Source organism: Chrysemys picta, chromosome 10, assembly GCF_011386835.1.
Source record: "Chrysemys picta bellii isolate R12L10 chromosome 10, ASM1138683v2, whole genome shotgun sequence".
Taxonomy (NCBI): domain Eukaryota; kingdom Metazoa; phylum Chordata; order Testudines; family Emydidae; genus Chrysemys; species Chrysemys picta.
In genome coordinates, this window is record NC_088800.1 from 25,228,390 (window position 1) to 25,247,162 (window position 18,773).

The 18,773-nt window shown below is 39.3% G+C and overlaps 1 protein-coding gene across 2 annotated transcripts in view; it reads right to left on the reverse strand.

Annotated features, from left to right (window-relative positions):
* Window positions 1–1,518: 1,518 nt before the first annotated feature.
* The window catches only part of PRTG (protogenin), a 123,558-nt gene continuing 106,303 nt past the window's right edge, over window positions 1,519–18,773 (reverse strand). For both annotated transcript variants that reach the window (XM_024101849.3, XM_008164102.4), the window contains 7 exons: window positions 17,474–17,601; window positions 16,444–16,614; window positions 13,058–13,240; window positions 11,726–11,846; window positions 10,508–10,673; window positions 9,453–9,557; window positions 1,519–8,333 (listed from right to left, as the gene is read on the reverse strand). In XM_024101849.3, the coding sequence (XP_023957617.2) occupies window positions 7,947–8,333; window positions 9,453–9,557; window positions 10,508–10,673; window positions 11,726–11,846; window positions 13,058–13,240; window positions 16,444–16,614; window positions 17,474–17,601 (1,261 nt within the window). In that variant the 3' untranslated portion in view covers window positions 1,519–7,946. The remainder of the gene's footprint in view (window positions 8,334–9,452; window positions 9,558–10,507; window positions 10,674–11,725; window positions 11,847–13,057; window positions 13,241–16,443; window positions 16,615–17,473; window positions 17,602–18,773) is intronic.

Consider the following 18,773-nt stretch of genomic DNA (forward strand, 5'->3'; position numbering starts at 1 on the left):
GGTGATAGTCTCTATACTCTGTTAGCAATCCAAGTCATCCAGTCCCTAAAGAAAACATCATTTCCTTGCTAATTAAAATGGATTCATGTTAATCTGAAAGAAATTTCTCTCCAGAATGCTTTTCGACTAATAGCAATTGTATTTTAATAATGTTGTCATAAATTGGTACGCAAAATTCAATAGACAAGTGACAAAAATGTTGTAAGTGAGGTAGTTTGTGCCAAATCATCATCAGCAGGCTTTCAATTTTGTGGCAACACACACTGGAACCACAGGTCTCAATCACTCTCAGTGAAACTAGCATGCCAAAGCAGAGAACATGTGTGGTAATGGGAGGAAGACATGGGATTTTGAGGTGGATGATAATATCCTATGGTAGATCACATATTCAGGGGTGGCGAGTTGTATGGGCCTGTGGTGCCCGTGCTCCAGGATTATTCAGGGCCCAGGGGCCTGACTCCACCAATCTTCGGAGACACGTCTCTCCCCCAGACCTGCCTGCTGCACCCGTACGCCTCCCCTGAAGCGTCTCCTGGCCTCGCCTGCCGCCCCCGGCCGATTTAAAAGGGCCCGGGGGCCGCCAGCCACCACCACTGGCAGCACAGCAGGGCTAAGGTGGCTTCCTGCCCGGCCTCACTCCACACCACTCCCGGAAATGGTCGGAACAGCCCTATGGCCCTGGAGGGGGTGGGGTCTCCGTCCACTGCCCCCGCCCCGACTCTGCAGCTCCCATTGGCTGGGAACTGTGGCCAATGGGAGCTGCAGGGGTGGTGACTGCGGGCAGTGGCACGTGGAGACCCCCTGGCCTCCCCACCTAGGAGTTGCTGCCAGAGGGGTGTGCAGGTTGCTTTCGGGAGCCACTCAAGGTAAGCGCCGCATCCCTCACCCTCTCCTGTATCCCAACCCCCTGCCCCAGCCAAGAGCCCGCACCCAAACTCTCTCCCGGAGCCCGCCCTCTGCCCCACCTCCTGTACCCCAAACCCCTGCCCCAGCCCAGAGCCCGCACCCAAACTCCCTCCCAGAGCCTTAGGCAGGGGTGGGATTTGGACCCATTCTGGGCACCACCAAAAATTATACAAACCTGCCGCCCCTGCACGTATTAGCATGTGCTTGGGAAACTTTAGGACACATGGTGGCATGATCAGTGCTGTATACTCACAGTCTGTCTTTGTGAATGAAATGCTATGGCAAACAATAGCACGAAACTGTGCTCAGTCTGAAAAGAGACCAACAAGAACCCAGACTTAAGCGCCCTCCTCCAAAACATCCTAAAACTCATTTCTGTGAAGAATCCATCCTACTTTGTTCTAGTCACTAACAATCGCTGTACCCTCCTTACCTGACCTGTTGTCCTGTATCTTGGTTTGTCTAACTGCAAAATCTTTGGGTCAGGACACCCTGTATATTGTAAAACAACATGCAGATTTATGGCATTGTACAAATTATAATATCCTCCCATGCTTTGAACCTCTAGCCACAGAAACTGAAAAGAAAAAGACTTACTTTAAAAAAAAAGTATACTTTTACTAAGGAAAACTTTTATTTAAACTGTGCAATCAATCAGTATTTAGACAGCAGTTTCATAAACATTTTGGCATTTAAACTTCTATTCATTTTTGGCATGACCTTTGGGTAGTACATAAACAACCCTGAAAAAAAAACAACACTAGGTAACATTTACTAGAATGCTATAAAAAGAAAAACAAATCCACATTATTAAACAAAATATTTTAAAAAAGACATTAAAAAGGTACATTCAAAATCAAGGCAAGCATTAGCCTCCCTCATGCAATGGAATTCACAGAGCTGATCCCCTGAGTCAAATATAAAATTAATATAATTCAGCTCTATCCTCCATTAGCAAGTCAGCCATTGCTGCCCTTACAAGAAAATGGCATACAGGAGTGAAAGGATCCAGAACACCCACAATATGAGATACATAACTGGGTCCTACACTTGCAATTAATTCACACCTTTAAAAAACAAAAAGAAAAAAAAAGGCAAAACAACCAAAAAGCAACATTTTTGTATATAAAAAAGTAAGTTTCATATACAATCAGTTTTTACTGAAAACACCAGGCAGATGCAATGAAGGTACATGTAATACCAATGTAATAGCAAATTCCTACAATGGGCTCAATTCACTAATAAAATTGTAGGAGTTCTGCTCTCAGGCCCCAGTTCAGCAAAGCACTTACGCACGTGTTGAAGTCCCTTTAAAGTAAATCAGGGCAGATGTTACAGTGGTGTAAATCTAGAGAAAATCCATTGAAATAAATTAAATCACACCAGATTTATACCAGCACAGCTGAGAGCAGTTTTAGCCTGAATTCAATTTATTTTTTGACGTTAGAACCAAGATGGATTTAACAATATGATAATATGAAACAGGTACTAGTTTCTGTGTTAAATATTTTAAGAGTAGTAATATTTTTAAAGGCAATTTCATAGAAAATGAGGTTTCATAAAAAGAAAAACTGTCTTAGAATACAGTTCTTTAAGTTAGTTACAGACACGCTCTTAAGAGTTCCTAGAAATAGACAGAGAGTCCAATCTCCCTTCCCTGGTAACTACTTGGTACCAGCAGCTCTAGAGTTCCAGTAGCTAAGCTCAAGATACTTAGTAACATTAACTGATAAACAGTACACTAAGGTTAACCAGGAACGTTGGAAGACAGTGGAATTAGCACTTACCTGTCCCTGAAAATATTTTTTTTAAAACCTCCAACAAGGACAGACTGCATAGTTTCAAACAAATACTTAAATTTGTTGATTATTTATTAATCCTACTTGTACAAATCATTAGTAAATTGGGCCCATTGTCATTTAAATGCTGACTTAGGTTATACTTCAAAGACTGTCTTTGGAAATACCTTATGAACAGGTATTTGTTGGGAATGAGCATTTAAAATTCTTTTTTGTTACACTGAACTTCTAACTGTCCCAATAATTATAAGTATCTGGTAAAAGGTTGCTTTAAATCACTATGAGAAAAAAAAGGCCTTCTGAGGTTACTGCATTACAGTGTCACTTTCCAAAGGGTTTGTCCGGAATTATAAAACCTTAAATACACACACGAGGCAGTGTACTTTTTCACAACATATTAGTCTAGATTCTGCTCTCAGTTGTATCAGAGTAAATCCAGAGTAACTTTGCTGACGTTAGTGAAATCACTTCTGATTTACACCAGTGCAAATGAGATCAGAACCTGGCCCTGCTATGCTGTGTTTTCAGAAGACTTTCATACAATGATCTTGATCGCTGCATACCGCTCCCTCTGATGTCAATGGGAGTTTTGCCACCAACTCAGAGTGATGTTATGAACAACAGTCCCTCTGCAATAAATGGAGTGAACATGATCGTGCAGCTCTTACTCAGATTTTAATGGCAATTTTGCCTGAGAAAGGATTGCAGAATTAGGCCCTTTGAAGTATACGTAGAACACTGAAATACAGTTTTTAAGGCCCAATACTGTTTGTTCACATCATGCAAATAATCCCACTGAAATCAACGGAACTATTTATAGGCCTGATCCCGCACCACTGAAATTAATGTGAATTCTGCCATTGACTTCAATGGGAGCAGGAGCAGGGCCTATGTGAGCAAGACAAACAGGATTCAGCCCTTAGTTTAAAGCAATGGGATAAAAACACAGAGCAAAAGAGTATTAAAAATAATGTAAACTGGTACACACACTTCAGAATACTTTCTCTTTGTCAAAATCCCATACGTTTGCGAAGAAGAAGCTCAGTAAACTGATGTCTATACTGTACCGTAGTGCGGACTATGGAGTTGTGAAGTGTTATGCTCTAACTGGTCCATGTGGACAATGCTGGTCTGAACTAAAAGGCACCTAAGTTTGCTATTATGTAGTGCTGTTTGAAGGAGGTAGCTAGGGCACAAGACTTTGTGCGCTCTGCAATTCAATTCACACACTCCACAGTCTGCGCTGTGGCACAGTGTAGATAAGCCCGCAGTCAGTTAATAAAATTATAAATGTAGATTTTACAGTTTCTTTTACAAGAACAGATTTGTGAAAAAGAAGTTCAGTTGAGATGCAGCAATTCCACCAGGGAAAACTGAAAGCGTTCTCCAGTTTTCCAGGAGAATTCTTGAAAGCTGGAAATTGAAAGACTTTCATGGTTTCTGAAATGCACAGAAAATAAATCAATGCAGCCTCAAGCATGCTGGGTCTTTTGGTTTCTCCCAATTAATTAATCCACTCAGTCAATGTTAGGATTCTCTCTGTAAGTTTTTACATGCAAGTTTCCAAGTCTCTTCAACTGAATCTCTTTTTTAAAATACAAGGGTTGCACATACGCTCATTACACCAGCCAGGGCTCTTTAGTTCTTAACACATTTAACAAAATCAATTCACATGGTGTAACAGAAAATTCCACATTTATGTTCATCTTCCAAAACATACTCAGTAAAATTCATAATTAGAGAATGGGTGTTTTCTCATCTCCAGAACCCAGGATCCGTGGACACAGACAAAAAAATTTTCTGGATATTCTATGATTATTTTGCCTCTAGAGTTTTGTCACACATTTCTATGGCCAATGGAACGGACAAAGTCTGCATATGAAAACTGCCCTTTAAGAATCATAAATGCATTTGAAAGTTAATTCCCATAACTGTCAAAGTAATTACATACATCATTAATCATATTGCACCCTTATTGGCAATATGTCCTGAAGGATACCACAACACTTAAACTGTGTGTCTGATTTTGCTCCCACTGGAGTCCTTAGGAGTTTTGCCATTGATTTCAATGGGAACAGCATCAAACCATATGTGTAGGAATTACCTTGCTCACATTAGGCTTCTCCTGAATTGTAAGAAAATTTGTTTCTCATAAAATACTAGTTTTGTGATAGAGTCCAAATTATCATCAGGCAACATAAATCTTTGCTGTGATCATACTCTTTGTTCCATAGTAAGAATGTATATTAGTTTGGATTAGGCTTATGACAAAGTAAAGGGAAGTGTGTCCATATGGGCTAGGTTCTGGAGATACACATTATATTTGGTTAACATAAAACAAAGAAAAAGACAGAACAATTTATTGCCTAACTAAGTTTGCCTATATGCTGAGGTAACCTTAAATATCTTTGGTTTTCTTCATTTGCTGATAAAAAGTACTTGAATAACAACATATGGATAAACAGCACTGTGGATGTATTGCTCTTTAGTAAATTTAATACTTTGATCTCTTTGGCTACTGAGGCTAGCTAGACTCTCTATCAGACTGAAAAATACTGGTATCTAATCTGCTCCTCTCTGATTATTCACAGGTTAATCTATGTAGCTGATCTTTGGCATGAAAAAGTTGAGGAGTAGAGTTAATAGTAATGTATGGCATAAAAGTGATATCCGTGTATCAGTACTTACAGCAAACAAGTCTTTGGAGAAGAAAAATAGTTACCCTTTGCATATCAGCCCTTTTTGAGTGAAACACTAAAATAAGGCTAATCTGAAAGAAAAAGTGTGAAACTTCATGCTATGGTTACACATTCTTATCTATTTTCAAAGAATTCACATTTTAGCTATCTAGAAACAGTACTTTGCTGTACACTAAATATTTTGCCCAATGAGACCAAAAAATAAATCTTTGGTGTAAAGGTTTTCTTTTTCTTCAGCGAGTAGATACAAACTATTCAAAAATATTTTATCTAATACTGTATTGTTGAAGAACTACATGCTGAAGAAAAAAAAATTACACTTGGACGTCTTTGGAGATATCTGCTGGTAAGATATTATTATAACTTTCTTTAAAGGCTCTTGTAACAATAAGGTAGTTAAAAATTGTAGAAGCATACAACTAAACTATGCAATCAACTACTACAATCAATAGAAGCCCTATTGTTTTTTTTGTTAGTAACTACTTATACAATAAAATGTATTCAGCTCTTCAAATCTATAGTTTTTAACTAAATTCAATTATTTTTGGAAAATAATATGCAGTTTTCTTTTTTTTCCCCTACAGAAAATTCTTTGGTACAAGATTATTATTTTAAAGCCTTTCTTTCAACAACGCTATGAAAAGGTGAACATGTACTGTCTGGTACAGAACGAGCAAACAGTTACAAGCTAAAGATCTACAATAACTACAGGCCGCTTCACCTAAAAATAAAAATAAAATAAATAAAAACAGAACACTAGGCTTATTGATGGCTTTTGACTAGCTTCTGACTCGTAAATAAGCAGCCAAAAGTAATTCAGATCACATAAAGGGTGAAATCTTGCTGTTAATTAAGCTGATGCGAGTTTTGATACTGAGTATTTCACCCTAGCTGTTTTTCCATGACCTTACATTTTTGACATTTTGAAAAATATAAACAAATGTCTAATTTTCTTTTTCAAAATGAACTGTGGGGGGAACTGTATATGAACTAGTTTATGACATTGATGAATTCGACCCCCATCCCCACCCCGCCCATTAAAAACAAAAACATGATACCCTGTCAGTTTGCCCCAAATTTCTCTGAGGCAGGTCAAAAGTAACAAACTGTTCCCTGAGTACAGGAAAAAAAAATAACACTAGAATAACTTTAAAAGGAGGTAGTATAAAACAGGAATTGTATGGGTACAAGGCAGTATCAACATTCACCCTTTCAACAGACTTTTCAACTAAAGCTCTGTCTTTTTATTTTTCATTGAGGCCTAATTAGAGTTTTAGACTGGCATGTGGTTGAAGTCACTCCCTGAACTAAAATTCCTCACTAATAGCATCCTAAATTGAGGCAAGAAAGAGGACTGCATTTTAAAAACAGCTCAGACATACTGCAGAGCTGGGTAAACCTGAAATATAATTTACTAATCTCACAATTCACCCATAAAATCTAAGAAGCATTTAAGGCATCTTTCTATACTCCGAAGCAACTTTAGGAATGCTAAGAAGGCATAAGGCAAAGCAGTAATTTCATTATATATAATGGAAGGCACCATTGTTATGAAGTACTGGGATACTGAAACATTCAGCGTTACTTGTCTATTCTATGTGTTTTTATCAGGCAGAGTTTTCACACCACTCCAAGCTGGCTGGAAGCTGAATACTAATTAATTTCTCCAAGCTTTTTTGCATTAATCATCAATAAAGGAGCAGTTTTATGTCTTTGTGGGGAATCCAGCATGCCCTAGAGCCCTGTGGATTTAACATACATCTTGTCAGCAACTGCTGGCACAACAGAACCGTGTGGAAAAGGCACTGTCCTAAGCAGGCTGGGACACTGGAAGATATAGCAATCAAGTGGGTAAAAAGGAGAGTCCAATTACTTTTTAAAGACTCAATGTTGCTGTTACTGAACATTTTGAAGTACTAACTCCATTATTCCCATGCTAATGCAGTGTTTTCTCAAAAGTAACGGTCCTACAGTTTTCTCATTTGAAGTTCTTCAGGTCAGGCATGTTAAATCATTTATCTAATCCCCTCAGGGGTCCCCTCTTTTTAAAGTCAGAGCTTCAGCTAAACTGTCTTGTTCATCTACCTATACAACTCCTTTGATTTTTCTCTCTCTCTCTCACACGCACGCACACACACACACAACATCCAGCAAAACAAAACAAAAAAATCCTACTAGGAAGTATCATCAGTTATGTAGCTGAGACCAACTATAATACAAATGAGGTAAAGCAGTTGACATTCAGAGTTTGCCATTTGGCAAACTGAGGTAGATATTCAGCAAAGGGGCCAACAGCCTTCCCTTTGCTCCAGTGATATATTTTTAACTCTAGTCAGAAATCTTTACTGTCCTTTCACATTGTTTACCACTGAACATTCAAAGTGAGTGACTTTTAAGAAAAACAACAAAAAACATTCAAAAGAAATAAGGAATCACCTGATAGGTTATCAGGTTTCCACAATAAACTTTGGCTCCCTGTTCATTGTCCTTCGAACAGACATACATTGTGAGGATGTCTGGCATGACTGTCAGGATAGGTAATTCAGTTTTGTACCGTGCACTGTATCTGAAGAGATGAGGTAGAAGTCTGGTCAGTAGCCAGTGGTACCGGAGGCTCTTCACAGTTACTCAAGACAGGGTTCACGTTCACACCTGAGTCACTGCCTACAAAGGAACTGGAGGTGCGTGGGGTGACACTTGTAACAGAAGAAAAGTGTATCTCGTCGTTGGACTCATGAGAGAATCTTCCAGAGTCTCCGGTCTCATGGCTTCCTTCACTGTTTGCTGAATGCTCTGTATCAGCTACAATACTGAATGGCACCTGGAACTTAGATTGCTGGCCTGGGGAATTGGGGGAGTCATCTTCACTGATCAGTACAGTGGTGCCTGGCTGATATAAGCACACAGCTTGGACAAATCTTCTCTGAGGCTGGATTAAAAACAAGGTGTGAGAGAGAGGTTAATCAGCCTCTCTCAAATAGATACATGAGCAGTGCTTGTTTAATTCCCCACCCCATTTGGCCGGAATGCCTACAATAGCACTAGCTGGGAGCAACAATCCGTGCCATCCTACAGGAGGAGAAAAAGGTATAGCCCCAATTCTCTCTCATGTTTTCTTCTACAGTACTAGATGAAATAATTCATTCAACCTAATCACAGATAATGGAGGCTGATTTTCACTGGGGACCCTGTTTGTATTTTAAAGTTACATTTGTGTATCTATTTTCCCCTCCATGGATTTTCTTTCATGCAGCATGCTTATGGTTGCTGCAAATATTTTACCTGAAGAAGCATCAGAAATATGCAGCTGCATACCAGATTCTGGGCAAGCTTTTGGCTGGAAGTGTATTGGAATATGCATTTTAAACATAGCTATGGACAGTCCCTATTTCTTGACTGTATGAGAGAACAGTACAAGTCATAATGATTCCATAAACATCAGTCAGAGAAGATCCCCTAGAAGTGTAAGCTGGCATGGTTGTCCTGTAGACTTTACTGTTATATGCTGCCTTTTATCCAAAGAGGGTGTGGTCAGAGCACAGTATTAGGAGCCACTGGCTCTGGAGTTCCAGTTCTAGCTTTACCTCAGAGTTCCCTTTGTACTTTGGATGAGTCATTTAATGTCTCACTTTCTGTTTTCCTTCTCTAAACACAGAGATAATACTACCTACTTACTTAGCACTCAGGTTAGTGGGAGGATTATTTAATTGACGTTTATAAAGTAAGTTTCAAATTTAGAACTATATCTGTGCATACAATTGTTATATGCAGTGCAGTCAGTTTTAGGTAAAACATAGCACCTGTTTAACATTAGAGAGCCACACTACACAACAGGTTAAGGGGCAGGAAACGAAGAATAACATCTCTATTTGCATTTACAAGGAGACAGTATAACCTTCATCATTTAACACCAAGACACAGAAACCATCCCCTTAGAAGCTAAGCCCTTAGTAATGCATTTTAATAACCACAAGCCTAGCCATCCTTCCTTGCAACATCATGGGACTGTACCAGGCCTTTTGTGTTCACAATAATTTGGGTAGGTTACCTCCTCTGTTTTCTGCTTCTTAGAATCTTGGAAGAAGAGCCACCTTTTCTTGCAGCTGGTCTTTGAGATAGGACCATAACTGTTAATAATCAGATCAGTTCCCCCCTAAAATAGAGAGAGGGAAAGAGAGAGATAATCTTGCTTTATTAAATTAAAATGACATGAGTTTAAAAATAAACCACAGCACAACAATAATTACAGTACCACAAATACAGCAAAACATTTCAGCCACCATTGCTTCTAGACATCTCCACCACTTTGAGCTAGCATCATTGATGGGTGTGTTGTCTGGTTCCTGCAAACACTCTTCAGATGAGCAGCTCCACTAAAGTCAGAGTACTGTGTGCTGAACATACATCGAGTCAATATGACAACATATGAAAGTAAGGATAACTCATGTTTGCCAGATTGGCCCCTTAGAACTGAAGTTTCACGGGGAAGGGACCATGTTTAATTATACATCTGCACAGTGGTGAGCATCCTGCCAGCACTCAAATGCGAATACATGCATTATTATACAACTTGACTCTAGTAAACCTGTGTCTATAAGATACATATAACCCAATGTGCTTTATCCATTAAAATATACAAAAAAGATATTGATGCACATTTTAGTACCTGCTCAGCATCACACTCATTTAATGGTGCTGCTTAGAACATTTATGAGCCTGAATGGACTCAGGGCTCAGATTTTTGACAAGCCCTGTTTCCCCGTGCCTTGACTAGAACCCTCTGAGCCAGCAGAAGGATACTCTCAATAGTAGGCTCTTGGCCTGTGGAACATGTGTCTTCTGATGCTTGGCAATCTTCAGAGCACAGTGTAAGGCATAGGTATATGGGCAGACGTTTAGCTGAAATTTATGATGAATTTACTGGCAAATTAATGTTCCCATCAGACTGCAAAACTTGTGGTTGTCCTACCTCATGTGGATTATTATTATTATTGATAAGCATTTATATTGCATATATCTTTAATGATGGGAGGCACTCAGGTGCTATTGCAATGGATACCATGGAAATATGTATATGCTGGAAGTGAATAAGGCTCACAGTACCTTAGCATCAACAAAGCTGTTTCCTACTATCATCGGCAATAAAGATTCTTCATTCTCTGCAATTCCTTCAGTACTCTTCCCCACCTCGTTCGCACTGGCTACTGAGATGCTGGTATGTGACAGCTGGTCAGTGCCTTGCTGCATAGTTTTAGGAGCAGACGTTTTCCTGTGCAATATTAAGCAGGAGTATAATTGGCCCATAGATGATACATATAATATCAAGACTAATGCTTTTCACTGAAGTTTTATTAGCCAAATAATACTATAAGTTCTTGACCTTCAGCTTTTATTCGTGTGCTATTTCTAACTTATACAGAATTCAAATGCCATCATGTGCCTGAAAATCATATTCCCCCAGGAAATCACACTGCACCGTCTGTAAATGTATATATGGAGAGCATTTCTCATGATTGATTAGTAACATTATCCAGGGGGAGTAAACAATCAAGAATATCAGAGCAGTTCTGGAGCCCCAAGAAAGCTAAGGAGACCCTCTCATCATACTTATGCTCTGCTGGACAGATATTTTTTTAAATGTATGTTTAAGCTGAACTGAAAAGCTTTTTATTTTTAAATAAAAGTAACTATTAAAAATCCCCAAATCCCAAAACCATGGGTTAAGACTTACTAATTACTAATGTATTATTCCCTTTCTTACCAGCCAAGACCCATGAGTTTGTGGTCTTTTGTATTCCCTCCAGAAATTAATGACATAGGGCCAGATGGTGACTTCCACTTGCATTGGTACAAGGGAGCTAAAGTCAGCAGAGTTGGACTCCAATTTGAGGTTCCTCCTGCCCCAAGCTTACAGAAGCTCTTACGCAGGAATACTGTAGGGTTGAGGCTCTGTGGGCTGGCTGGGGCCAAGCAGGGGAGTAGTTGATAAATACCAAATATTCCTCTGAGTCTGGAGGGGAACCTGCCGGAGACTTAATGACATTTCAAGCAGCATTAACTCCCCTTCATGTCTTCTACTGCTTCCACAGCAGAAGGGGCTTGGGTGAAGCAGGGAGGGTCAATGAAAGCACGGGATCTGAAGGAGATTCCTATCAGTGGTATGAACATGATGAAGTGAGGCTGAGAGCTTCAGAGTTCCCTCATCCAAAGCACTTGGACAGTACTCTGGTAAAGAAGCATCCCTGATAGTTTACATTCATACAGGAGCAGCTGAGAATGGCTTATACAAAAGAGTTCATTTCTCCAGTAATAAAAGCATACCTGGCTTTGCTGCGGTAGATCAAAATCAGGATGCAGATAAGGATGCAGGTCAGGGCTATGCAAACTCCTACAACAATGCCAGTCATTGATTTCTGGTCCAGGTGGTAATAGCCAGAATAAGCTGCAGCACAAAAGAACACATGGCATTTAAAGACTCACTGAGTAGTATAGTTATCTCCTGTCTTTATATCTGGGAATCGATGGAGTCACAGCCACAATACCAACAAATTCTTCCTTTCAACATGACTTCTAGGCCTTTGCTATCATATATTTTCACATTGGTTTTGAAATAACTTGCACTGTATATAAATGGCTTGTGGATTTCTGAACATTTTCACCTGGGAGGGCTCAATATCATGAGGGGTTTTTTGTTTATCACATTGCACCAAATCCTGGGAGCCTGTACTCTGTTTTTACTCACTAAACTAATATATATATGAGAGAGAGAGAGAGAGAGAGAGAGAGAGCGCGCGCGCACACGAGTATGAATAGTTGCCTGAATAGGGAAAAATTCAGTTTTTGGCCCACTATGTGTGACATTTCAGTCTAGAAACAATAAAAGACAAAAAGTACACCTCTCTGAATAACTACTGCCCTGTCCTTATCTCTCTCACACTTACAGCTTTAGAAAAACCTTCCAAATCTTGATGACGACACACAGATAAATTCCACCTAATGACAGCAGAGGGTAACTTAAAATTCCATTCACATATGAAAAAATTACTAAGAGATATAGCTTAATTTTCACAAAGTATATAATGGATACAGGCAGACGTTCACAAAAAGTACGGTAAGTGGGATGCCTTCTTTGGTAAGGACTGTTTACAGGTAGGTAATGACTCACAAAGTCTGCTCCAGGGCTGCCGGAATCCCAGGAAACAGAGGAAATTTTCACATATCTACTTAGGGAGCCATCTTGCCCCTCCTGGCTTCACCCTTGCAGGAGTTCTTATTAGTGTCATGGGATGAGTCATAGTATATCATGGGTCTTCATTACATTTTAAATGCCATAAGGGAGTGATCAGAGATTGAAAAAAATACAGACAGCTACAAAGTTGAAATTGATGGAACATTCTAAACCACATTCAAGACAAGAATGTGCATTTCAATCGTACGTTCTCTGTAGCTGGAAAAAAACTGAAACCAGCAACTATGCAGACTGGGACAAAAAACTCCGAAATGGTTTCAGTTAGAAAAAAGGTGCTGTAGTCATTACGGACAAAAAGGATGTGGCTTCTGCATAATCCAGGAAATGAGTATGGGATAAAAACAGTTACAGATCTTTTTCTTCTGGTACTTGACAATGACAGTAACTAACACATTTTTACTAACTTGTGGCATCTGCTGAATCTAATCGTTTAGGCCTTTGATTGGACTCCGAAGTCTCCTTTGGCAGGACTGCAAGCTCCACTGCATTTGAAAAAGGTCCTTCTCCCACCTCGTTGGATGCTGCTATTTGAACAATGTAGACATTTCCAGCCACCAGGTTCTCCAGCAAAGCCATGGTTATTGCTCCTATTCAAAGATTGTTTTAAAAAAAAGTTTAAGTTAGGCAAACAATGCAGGGAATTTACCGGAAGTTAGCTAGCAGGGGCTAGATTCAGCCCCTTTCTTCCTCACAACCTTTGAATCTTGTGCAGAAAAGAGAATACAACCTTCATATTCTAACCATCAGATACAGGATTTGAAGTGAACAGTGATAATCCCTTCTCATTCTGTCTGTTGTATTCTCTCTGTACCGTATGGGTAAAGCACACACTGGTCATTTTGCTGTTACAGTAAAGACATGCTGATACAGTGCAGACCCAAGATTCTAGTACTGTCCACACAGAGTCAGCAAACTTAAACCTGACCCTAACTGCATTTCAGTATGACAATATTTGCATTGTGATCCATGCTCCAGGAGCTTGCCCCCCTATATTCTGCGATGAGCTCCCAGATTACAGCTCCTTCTTCACTGACATCATAATGCAAATGTGACACGGCATTGGGATGCAGGCAGCTGAACTGAAATACACAGAATTTTAGGTCGGTTTGGCAAAATGAACGAGACAGGTTTGGCCAGCATCGTACTGTAATTTTAAAATCAATTCAACCCTATTTAGTTCCAGCCAGGTTCATCTGATTATCATATACTCAAGCAGGACTACAAAGAAAAAGCTTAGAAAAAATGTCTCTCTCACATATGAAGGCAGGCAGAAACACAGATTATATAAGTGAACAGGACTCAGTCACGTAATACTTGCACAGGCAAAACTCCTATCAGAGTCAATGAGAATTTTTCCTTACAATTCCAACTGCTTTTTAAAATGCCATAGAAATACATTTCTGTGTTTCTTCCTGCTATAGAAATATGTTATTTTTCTTTCCAAAATAGTGGCAGCTCCAGGACCTAATGCATCCCTGTGCTTCTCCATAGATTCCACTCACTTAGCTTTTCCATAAAAAACATCCATTAGCTAAAAGCATTTGAAGTTAAATGTAAGGTATCTGTAACCAAAGGGGCTGTAACCATCAAGGGTGAAAGGTTATTTTTCAATACTAGAGGCTCCTTCCACCAGCTTCTTTTGAATCAGCTGCACTTCTAAAGCAACTAAGCAATTTGTGCTGATTTACTGCACACCAAGTGTGTAAAGGCTGTAACTTCTGATCCACTTCAAGTGAGTTTGGAAAAAGGGTTAGCGGGAAAAACAAACCAAGGAAGAAAGATTCTTCACATTGCAAATAAGCAACAAACTGCAGTAACGATTCAGACTCTGTTGTTGATGGCACGAGCTAGGTCAAATTAAGGATTTTTAAAATGTTGGTGAATGGATAATAATCCTCAGTGTTATTTGAAATGTACCCTTGAAATCTGAGCTGGGAAGAACTCTTAGATCTCTTGACATTTTGGAATCTTCTGCAGAAGGTTCGTTTGGGAATAAATTAGTACCAGGTGTTACATGTGACTAGCTGTTCTTGTCAAAATCAACATTAAAAATGCTACTACCTCAGCTTTCCTGCAAAGGGAGGAACATGGGACTATCATTGCATTTGCCCAAACTTCCTTTCATGCCCCCCTCAACCCGCTAGACTATTTAAATTTAGCCTTAAAAGAGCATAACAGCTTGTTTTAAAGTGTTAGAAACCTGAATTATTCCCTAATCCTCAAGCTTTAACCTATCAATCAAATCTGTAAATCTGTTAATTAGCTTATGAGTTAAAATGGGTCCTTTAAGAAATTTAGCGCTGAGTGTCAGCGCATTTTTGGACACAAATGATCTTAAGAATGGGATAACATGTTCAAACTTCCACTTCTAGTCAAAACTCACTGAAATCTCAGGTATTGGCTACATTTCAAGACCTCTTTAGTATCAATCATCTTTTTACCGTTATTCTTCATAGCTGAATTGTTCTCTTTGGGCAGAAGTTGATGAATAATGTTCTACTACACAGAATTTCATGGAGAACTACCACCTTTCAAAATGTCTGCCATCGCCCAATATTCTCACTGGGACTGAGGACACAGCAGCTCTTAGTGAGTGGCTGTTTGTACAAAAGCATCTCTCTCCAATTGTTCTCAAAGGGGTTGTATGTCTCCATCTCCTGAAAGCATAGGGGGCATCCATCATTCCTGAAGTGCACTTGGCTTCACCCTCATTGAAAGTAATGGGACATTGAAGCCATTCTGAAAAAGGGCAAATTCTTTGTGACTTTCCCTGAGGGATGGTCTTTAGACTCCAGAATCCAGCCTCTCCTGACAAATAAATTTTCATTTATGAAAACAAAAATAATTAAGCCTAGATTTTTTTCCCTCAAAAGTTACCTATTGCACTACTCTGCCCTACAACTCCTTGGGTTTCCAATGCTTGTTTTAAGGATAATTACATCACTGGGGCACGTTATTTATCCTGATATGTATTCTGGCCTCCATTTTAATAGTTTTTCTGGGAATAATAGAAGCCTATTGTTTAGATGCAGCTCTTCAAAGAGCAAAAATCCTACTCTGTAAAAATGGCACCTTCTTACTCAGCAGATCTGCTTTCTGTTTATTCAGCGTCATCTCAGATTACTTTAGTGACAAAAATAAGCTTTATTTTTACTTTTTCTTCATGTTAGTACTGCAGAGCCAATACAGCTATACAAGAGAATGAGGTGGATTATATTCTGGCTCTTGTATCATCAATATAATTAGTTAAATTCCAGTTGCAAAATCTTGACGACTGGGGATGAGAAGCCAGAAAGCTCGATGTTTGGAACCCAAATTGAGTTTGCATAGCTAACAGTCAGAATTATACAAAAAACATGGACTCCTGCAGTGTCATTTTTAAAGAGTCACTTTTCACAGTAGAGCAGCACTTTAGGAACTTGAGATCTGCAGGTGTGCACTTAAAAATGAAACCTCCACTATTATCATGACAGTGGAGCTATGTGGAGCTGATTAAGTATCATTGGATTTATGGAAAGTTTCAGTTCATCGTACAAGCTGAATTGCAATGCACTGCAGAAGGCTTCTCTCCCCACTCATTTTGTTCTATTTACCAGCTTTAAATGTCTTTTCACCACAATCCAGTGAATAAGTCTAAACTAAACACATCCAGAATTGTCATGGTATTGCCATGAATGTTAGCAGCCCTTTTTTCTTTTGTTGTTGATCACAAGACATTATGCTATTTTCAGTTCTCTTACAGTGGATTGCCACAGCTTTTCCAGCTCTAGCATTTATGATTATAGTTTACCTTCTCTGTGTAGCACTTGCCACTCTCCAGCAATCCAAGCTTTCCTAGATGCATAGAGGATAGTATAGCGAGTAACAACTGTTTCAGGACCATCAGGTGGCTTCCAGGAAACCAAAGCAGTATCATCTTCTATCAAAGTCACCTTCACTCCTAGCGGAGGGCCAGCTGGCGCTGGGAGGACAGTAACACAATATTATTAGGGTAAACACATTCATAAGCACTTAAATTACTCCAAAGGAAAAAGATGTGCAGATTCTAATACCATAGCAATGGCTATAGCTAAGTAGACAACTGGGCAAACACACACCAGTGTCCTCAAAAGACACTTTCTTTTCAGTTCAAATTTAGTCTACAGCTTAGATTTTGTAAAATCAAGCTTTTAAAAACATCTTATGATCATGATTTTCCTTTTCATTCAAATGGAGACAGTTGTTTATAAACAAATTAACATTTCCCTTAGTGTGTGCCACTCAAATACTGCAGCACAGAGAAGGTGAAAGTGAAACTGACTTTACTACAGATTTTCATAGTCCAAGTTGACAAATGCAAATGCGTAAACAAGCATCTCAAATAGTGAATAGGAAATTGGATTTTTAACATTGCTTTAGTTTTGATAGTTTCAGGTTTTGATAATACGGATAAAGATTTTTTCCTCCCAAAATATATGATTTAAAAGTTGACAGTCTCCCTTTAACGTGATAATTTAAAGCTCTTATTTATGTTATTTTAATCCAAATGATATTTATGGAGGAAGCAAGTTACATTTTATACTCCATTAACTGTGGATTTTCTCTCAGAATTCGTATACATTTTCTCAGCTGCAAAATAGCGAGGGTGTGCAGAAATGCAGTTAAAAGGACAAACCTAACAAACAGGAGCAATAGCAAAGCAACTGGGAGAAAGATGAAAGATAAAATTCACTTAACAAAAATCAAAACAGACTAGATGACAGTTTCCAGGCCCACTGACTTAGAAAACTTCCTTTTTAGTACAGTACTGTTATTGGCTAACCATACCCTACTGTTCTTACCTTCTGGAAGTGTAGTATGGTAAACTACTGGACTCCAGGGACTAGACAACAGATCCACATGCAGTCGAACTGCAAACTCATACTTGGTTTTTGGTTCTAGACCTTGAACCAACATGTGAGTTTCCGACCTATACAAAAGAATTAATAAAAGATATTTAATACTAAGGGTAGCTGATGGTTTCAAATCCAGAAGAGATCCCTTGGGCACTAATATGCAATTCACCCCTGTGCAGAGGACTAGTGCAAGGCTTGTGGACCAGTTAAACCTATTTTGAGTTGTCCACCAGTGACTGTCACTCGGGGTATTTAGGTCACAGTTTATTAATCTTTAGAAGTTGGTCACAAAATTAATGAGAAATTTGGATCTGCTTTGACTCTTTGGGGGCCATATTCTGCTCTCAGTGATACGTGGTTTAATTGTAATGTACCTGACTAGCAGTACTGACATCAGGGGAGTAATCCTGAATTTACACTGGCATTACAAAGCACAGAATCTGCCTCTGGCCATTTATTTACTCTCCCGTGTACTGTTTGCATCTTCTGTGCAAGCTTTATTTGAAATTTTTTATTTTTATTTTTTATTTCCTATACACCTGTGGAATACTTTATTATTAATTAACACAATCAAAATACTTAGCACTGACAGAAGTTTTCATTGTCTAAGTCCTTTACAAGCATTAACAAAGCCTTACAGCACCCCTGTGAAAGCAGGTAAATATTAACCCCATTTTACAAATGGGAAAATTGAGGCAGAGAGGTTATGGCTCAAATGCCATAAGTGATCTCTAATTTTGGATGCCCTTCTTGAGACATACAGAGCTAGATTTCCAGGCATCCTGAGCATCCACAACTCCAGCTGAAGTTAAGCAGAGTTGTGGGTACTTAACACCACTGAAAATCAGCCAACATCTCAAATCAGGCACCAAAACTAAAGAAAAATTTGGGATCAAGGTCATAGAGGGGTATGTCAGAACCACAAGTAGGACTTGATCCTGCCAGTGATGCAAAGGGCAGCCCTATCACGTGGGATCCACAAAAGTGCTGAGCACAGCTTGATCCTGCTGGTACAGATCCCTAGTTGTGCTCAGAGTGGAGTGTGTTACACATACACATCTCTCACAGAGTCCATAAGCATCTGGCTCTGCAGAAGCAGGCAGAGGGAGTGTGGTGCCACACCCGCTGCACACATGCAATCCAGGTGGCAGCAGGTGAATAGAGATGTCTCTCTCTCTCACCAAATTCCCCTATGCCTATCAGCTGCAACTATAGGGGCCATATGCACAGACATGGACTAGGCAGG